Raw genomic sequence first — 7,452 nt, forward strand, 5'->3', positions numbered from 1 at the left:
CGCCTGTTAGCCCCTTCCCGCCACATTTCCGTTCCCTATCACTTGTTGCCATCCATCCCTTGCTCCAACAAGTTCATGATCAGCTCCATCACTGTGCTGTCATCCCAACACCAAGTGACAATATGTAATCAGCAGCTGCCTTCATGATGCCGACCGAGCTGCGGTAGCCTGATAGTGGTCCACAGGGTGGCTGCAAGACAGACGGTCCGACACATCCAAGTGCAAGAGAGTGTATGTATGATGTATGGGACAGGGGGGTCATATCTTCACCCTGCAGCCGCTACCTGGCAGATCCTGCCTTCCTGTGTTTATTTTCAATTTTGCCGGTGAATTTTCCAGTCCGAATTTTCATCAGCTCCTAAAATGACAATTGCCGCGTCATAGATGGCAATGTAACGGTAAGATACCGAAGTGCACACAACAAGGGAGCCGACGCGGGTGCAGGGCTTGACGACCAAAGCGCACGCGGGCGCTACGAACTGTTGAAATACTTACACACCAACGGCACGCGGCCTGGATGTGGCGCTTACTGGCGCCGCTTCTCATCCAGCGCGTATCGGACAACCGCACTTTGCTGCTAATTCAGTTTCTCCTTATCTTCTGCTAGACATATCTATTGGATAAAAACGAGAAAATAGAGAGGTGTTGACAAGGTGAAGCTTTAGCCGCGAGCTCGGCTGTAGCCTCGATCACGGTGGGGCTCGAACCCACATGGAAATAGGTCCCCGGGGCCGAATCTAAAATATAGACACCCTATCCATGTCCATCGCGCCATGCACCGCCACCAGTTCCACGACCACCGCCGCCGCACTGGCTTCACCTCTGGCCTAACCGCACCTCTGCTCCTTGCCATACAGAGATTCGCAAGAAATTTGCCTGAGGCACCCGCCAGTAATCGCAGCTCTTGAAGGTACTCAACTCCGGCAGTAGCAGCAGCAGCAGCAGGACCATCATGTTGATTGCAGGACCAGGTTCATGCGGACATACAGTGACAAACAAGCGGGGAGGGCGTGTGTGTGGACAAGTCAGCGTGCGGCGTGTCTATTACCGGCTCATAGCAAATCAAGGCGCAATATACCTCGACGGTACGACACAGTGCTGCTGCAAAGCCCGCTGTGCAGTTATCACTAATCCTCGTACCGTAGCGCGACATGAAAAACACAATAGGATGATGCTCCACAAACTACGGCACACGGAAGAGTCACGACACCACAACCGATAGCAACCGACCAGTTAATCGCCCGTACAGCCGAAACAGATTGGTAATCTGCCAAGTGCCAGGCAGGTCAGCGACAAAAGCTCTGTAACACTGGACTTTCCAAAACATAATTGTAGTGGGCTCTGTGCCCGACTTACATAAGCAAACGTAAGTTAGCCCAATGAAATTGTAGTGGCCTCTATGACAGCTCACAGTACAGCAGAAGCTTAGTTAGGCTCCTGGCCCCTACCACCGTCCACATGAACGCGCGCTGCTCCTGGACCATGTGGATTTGTCACTCGGCATTCTCGAAGTTCACAGTAAAAAACCCGGATCCGGCTGAATCGCCAAACCCATGTGACGAGCAAAACTGCACTTAAGAGGGCTGAAGTCATGTTCCCAGTGTCGATAAGAATGGAGGCATCGGACTGGCACTCTTTACCTCGAAACCTCATAGATAAACCTTTAGAAACGGAGAAAGGCGAAGGAGGGAGCGACGTCAGCATCAGGAGCAGATACCGGAGGGTCGTACCAGAACTCGACAGGACCGGTTACCCAGCAGAGCGTCGCTTCCCTATCGCGGCAACAACATCGAACAGCGTGGTACGTACGAAAACCACCTGATGTTGAATGCGGTGCGATGCTCTTGCAATTCAAGTGCAGTGCAACAGATACTCTCGAGCACGTGCAGGAGGCGGATGAACGACAACATAATGTCCGGCACAGCGAACTAAATTTGGGGCACATAGCTGATCAGAGTGAGGGGACAAACGGATCCCAAGTGAAGCGCGGACCAGTCAAACACTGAAGCTGCTCGAATTCGGAAGTGCAAAGTATGCGAGTCGAAGGGATGAGTGCAGAAGTTCGTCTTTGTGTTACAAGATTGACGAGGCTCGGCAACTAGAGCAGCAAAAACCTGATGCATGAGTTGCACTAATGACAAAGTCTGCAAGTCTGCTCACACACACAAACGAAACCCCCCGAACCGCATTGTGCCAGGCCATGTCCCCCAAATCGCATCATGCCAGGCAATGCCCCCCAAACCGCATCATGCCAGGCCATGTCCCCCAAACCGCATCATGCCAGGCTATGCCCCTCGTTACACCTCTCTATGTGGGTAACGCAACCGAGGTGTATAAAACACACACACATACATACATACATACATTCATATAGGGTTTGGCACTACTGGTAAGGCGCGACCATTGCCCCCGGGAGATCCCGGGATCGATACCCAGTAGGGTCAAAGTCCTTCCGATGGTGGAAGGCATTGCGCCCCTAGTTGATGGACGGTGGTGACCTGGGATAAAGTTAACCTGCGAGCCGACCAGGAACGGAGTTGGGCCGCTGTCGACCCGGCAGATTCCGTTGGATGCTGGTGGTGGGTGCGGAACCTGAGCGATCCACTGAGAAGTTGACTAGGGTGACTGGATGAGGGTGCCCCGAAATACCGGGGAAGGCAGGGTTTCGCAGGGTAGCTGCCACGGGCGAAGATACACCCCCCTGTTTCACACATCATACATACATACATACATACACACACACACTCTTGGGACCCTCCTTCCTACAGCCCTCGGGCGGCTGCCAATCAACACCTGCGCAGAGTGCGAACACATCCCCTGATACACGATTTGCAACATGCAACTGGAAAGACCACACACCAAAGGACCCACGTGTACGTGTACATCTAAGGCGGAGACGTCTTGCCGTACTGCCCCCTGCCTGGACGACAACAAACATCAAAATAAATATATCTTCACACACTTAAAAACACCTCTAAAACTTTGGCAGTTTGTTTGCAACAATACAGATATTACTGACTGCTGTGCACAGAGAACTGTCGCGCTTTCCGGGAGAAAAATTCCCAAGTCCGCCCACACAAAGGTGGTCGGTGTAGACCTTCCCCCCCCCCCCGCGCACCGCCTCATCATCAGGGCCATCGTGCCATCAAGTCAACAACGAAAACAACAATGAAAATCGTCCCGTCGTACCCACTGGACATTCACCTTGAACGACATTACCATCCACCCGATCTTGGTCCTCCTCGAGGCACGTAGAGAGGTGGTAGAGAGGTGGTGGAGAGACGACTGCAACTGGTGCATCAAACGCTGGACGGAGGTGTCGACACCTCCGTCACACAAACCAAAAAAAAATCGGTGGGTCCGAGCTCCAAGAGAACGTCCGTCTCCTACGTCTCAAAAACGGCCAAAACAATGACGTAAAATGAAATGCACCAACTGACAAAACGACCACCGTGCATCACAAGTTCAAAACACGACCACCCAGAACCGCCCAGTACCTGCAACAAATCATGTCACCTTCGTAATATCGTACATACATACTTATATACATACATACACACACACGTACTTTCCCCATCACCCCCAATCTCAATCTTCTCGCAATCCCCCTCGCGGTCACCAACCGGAGGCTAAGTAGGGAAGGAGCAAGAGCCCCAAGGGCACCATACACATGGGGCCGACATACATACACACAAGCGCACAGCAACATGCCCTGGGCGCCACTCACCCCCCCCCAGGGCCTCAAAGCTTCTGTCGCAAAGCAAGGCTCCCATCTGAGGCAAACACACACACGCTGACGCGCCGTACATGGTGCCGTACCTTGAATCCAACAACAAAGCACTGGAAAGCGCCGCAAAAAAGGGCTTGGCGGGTTGGCGGGGGGGGGAGGGGTTTTACAACCCTTCCCTTTTATCCGCAAGGCCGTCTTAACCTGATCCAAGCTAATGTACACTTGCTGCAATGTACGACCGCTACCAATTGGTTGAATGCTGCTGGACGAGCAAGCCGGAACAGCTACTTACTATAACAGAAATAGAGCATACAATATGAAACACGCGGCGGGCACGCCGCAGACGAAGAAGTATCATCCCAAGCGCTGTGGCATCAACGAAACGCCCAGTAGTAACAATCAGACTTTAGCAATCATACTTACGTACATACATACATACATACGTACATAACCGACTTGTGCTGTGTGCTCCCGACCCTTGCGCTGTGTTTCGGCTTCGGCCCCCGGCTCTCGCGGCCCACAGTGTAATCTAAGTCATATACGTACATACATACGTACATACATACGTACATACATACATGATGGAGTGGCTACATACATACATACATACATACATCCCCAGTACAACAGTTTGCGTCTCTGGACCTCTCGGGGGTACGACTCGACCCCTCCACGGTCACGCACACCCACATCCCCTGCCGTACGGAGACACACACAGACAGACAGACGGACTAAGTGCATAGACGGACAAGCGCAAGCACGCAAAACGGCTGAAACATTCACTCGACCTACCGACCGACCGACCGACGGACGAGGAGAAGGGGGAAGGACAGCCGGGCACCACCAGCTATTGATACATGCACCACCACCACCACTACCATTACCATCGCAAATATGGTTGCCTACCTCGTTCTCTAGTGCAACAACAACAACTACTACTACTACTAATACATTCACTATTTCCACCAAAAATACAACTGCAAATACTTCGGAAGTTCACCGGAAGATTTCCCCCTCCATTCCTCCTGCTGCTGCTGCTGCTGCTGCTGCTGCTCGGGTGTGACGATGTTTCCTCGACCGCCTAGGTAACTTTCCCCCCCCCCTTTCTCTCTCCTCCCTGCCCTCCCTCCTCTTCTCGTCTCCGTCCCCTCCCATGTCGCGCATCTGTTCTTCGGACTACTCTGCCGCCCTTCGGAAGTCCCCTCTGCCGCCCAGAGAGGCGGCGTTTGCGTCAGACTGCACATTACCGCAGCCACACTACCGCCAGTCACTTAACCAGAACCGATGTCCCACCGCCACCGCCACCACTCCCCTCTGCAATCTGCAACTCCAATATATTCGTGATACCATTTCCTGGTAGTGGACAACGTTTTGCAAATGGGCCCCTTTTCGTCTCCTTCCTCCTCCTCCTCACTCACTCACTCACTCACTCACTGCACCAGCAGGCTATCCCGCACGCGGTTCTGGCGGCTAGACAAAATCATCCGCGCCTCCCTCTCCGAGAGCTGTATGGGCGCCTCCACCACCCGCTTGCGCTGCCAGGGGAGCGACACGCGACCGGACTGGGCGTAGGGAACCTGCGTGTGTATTGGGGAGGGGGAGGAGGGAGCGGGTAAGGAAGGGTAAGGAGCATAAACCGGGGGGAGGTCGGGGGTTAAGAGACTATGGTGGCGGAGGCGGTGACCGCAGCCGGGGGTAAGCCATCATTGCTTCTCAAACCCCCCCATTCCCCCTCCTTCCCCCACCTCCCCCCCTACCCCTCCTTCTTCGCTCTTACCTTGTCACCACCGGCCCCCCCTTCCCCCTCCTTCCCCCACCTCCCCCCCTACCCCTCCTTCTCCGCTTACCTTGTCACCACCGGCCCCCCCTTCCCCCTCCTTCCCCCACCTCCCCCCCTACCCCTCCTTCTTCGCTCTTACCTTGTCACCACCGGCCCCCGTCAGGGGCACCACCAGGGTGCTGCCCTTGCAGGCCACGTGCATCACCTTGGAACGGGGCAGGGGGCGGTTTGGGGAGGAGGAAGTGGACGCGGAGGCGGAGCTGCCGCCGCTGCGACCGCCCTCGGTGCTAAATCGGTGTTTTAAGGAAGATGACCTCTCAAGGAAAAAGTCGCCGCCGCCCGTTGGCGCTGAGGAGCTGAGCGGGGGGGTTTGTATGGAGGTCTCAATGTTGTTGCAGGAATCAAAAAGAGAACCTGGGGCAGCGTAGCTTGGAGGTGAGAAGGTCGCTGAAGCGGTGAGCAGCGCAAGCGCGCCGAGCAGCGCATGGCGGGAACATCGCATCCACAGCTCTTTGCCAAAGCCAAAGTCAGGTTCGCGGCCGCTGTTGTCGTCATCGCCACTGTGACCGTACTTCGTTTTGTTGTTGTTGTTGTTATTGTTGTTGCGGCCCGCGCCACCGTTGCCTGGGGCAGGGTACCCGTGGAATGTAAAGGCAACTTGTTCCACCTACTACGCTTGCCTTGTTCTACGGCTAAAGGAAATATAAGTAACTAATCGTCACAAGTTGCGCACAAACGTAGTGATTGCGGACACGAACGTAGAGATGTCGCATAGACTAGGTTTTACCTCCGTCAGTGCCGCATATGCAAAGGCATGCCGCTGCAGAAGGCGTCACATCGAACACCGTCGAGTATGCAGCAATCTCGCGCCTCTGCGGACTCCGAGACACAAGCGCTCCGATAAGGTTGACCTTGCATGAGCTCATCAGATCCAGATTCTTACTAGTCTTAAACACTTTACCGTCACAAACGCTAACGGGAGATCGGAAGCGGGGACAACACCCTAGACTGTTCCCAGGCATCCTACTTGTGAACATAGTGCAGGTTTAGCAACGTTGATGAGCTGCGAAGATGCGAGTGTTGAGGTGTATTGTTGTGGATATGGATGACCTAACTGGATGCCCTGAACCCGTGTAAACCCTACTCTGTCCCTACGTACGACCGTTACCTAGGTTGGTCGCAAACCGATCCGCACGAATACATAAGTATTGGTGCTTGCGTTCATTAAAGCATAATTATAATAAGACCGCGCCATGTTGATGGTTAAGTAATCCACTTAACCCTCCGGCACGCATACACTCACTTTCCAGGTCTGGTCTGGAGACACTAATGCAATTTGCGGTTTAAAGTCCTAGGTACGATACCTGTGTAATCCGTGAGATTATGGCTAGCTACTGAGATGTGGAGTTGAGGTCACAGTCGGTGGACCGAGATTCGCACGCTGGATTGGTCGCGAATGCTGAACCCTCCGGGTGAAAGGATGATTGATGTGATTCTAAAAGGCAGCTCAAGTTTAAAAGGAGGGGAGGGATCTCGGTGTGGTAAGCGGAAGCAGGCAGCGTCTGTGAGCCGTGTTGAGCCCTTCTCGGGCTTTGTAGGGGGGCGCCGCGCTGGCTTGTCAGCCCCCCCGCGGCAATAGGTGTTCTTGCTGTGTCTTGCGCTGGGCTGCACCCGGAAGCCCACAACCCCAGGAGGAGACTGCCGTACGGACCAGTTTTTCTTGCCCCGGTTGTGAGTGGACCGGTGAGGTAGTGGTGGCCGTCCTCGGTAGGTGTCCGTTGCTAGTGGTAGGTGAACAGCTGGCCTTCAAGGTCCAATGTGCAAGTGCCCGCGCTGTGTTTTTCTTCTCGGTGCAACCGCGTCTCGGTTTTAGTGGTGTGTCGTCTCAGGCCCATGGTCCTCCGTGTATCTCTTGCCTTGCTGGCTGTGTGGGGCCCTTGAC

The 7,452-nt window shown here is 54.2% G+C and overlaps 2 protein-coding genes across 2 annotated transcripts in view; both read right to left on the minus strand.

Annotated features, from left to right (window-relative positions):
• VOLCADRAFT_93973 (uncharacterized protein) overlaps positions 1-954 on the minus strand; it is a gene marked incomplete at both ends in the record, with an annotated part of 15,180 nt that extends 14,226 nt beyond the window's left edge. Inside the window, one exon of the mRNA XM_002953266.1 lies at positions 838-954. Within this exon, the coding sequence (XP_002953312.1) occupies positions 838-954 (117 nt within the window). The remainder of the gene's footprint in view (positions 1-837) is intronic.
• Positions 955-3,215: 2,261 nt separating this feature from the next.
• Positions 3,216-6,547, minus strand: VOLCADRAFT_93974 (uncharacterized protein; the record flags this gene model as incomplete). The annotated part of the gene is made up of 7 exons (XM_002953267.1): positions 3,216-3,241; positions 3,728-3,773; positions 3,820-3,863; positions 4,023-4,096; positions 5,165-5,307; positions 5,650-6,134; positions 6,298-6,547. 7 exons carry the CDS (start codon positions 6,545-6,547, stop codon positions 3,216-3,218), a joined length of 1,068 nt encoding a protein of 355 aa, XP_002953313.1.
• Between the last annotated feature and the right edge of the window lie 905 nt (positions 6,548-7,452).

This window comes from Volvox carteri, assembly GCF_000143455.1.
Source record: "Volvox carteri f. nagariensis unplaced genomic scaffold VOLCAscaffold_35, whole genome shotgun sequence".
NCBI lineage: Eukaryota > Viridiplantae > Chlorophyta > Chlorophyceae > Chlamydomonadales > Volvocaceae > Volvox > Volvox carteri.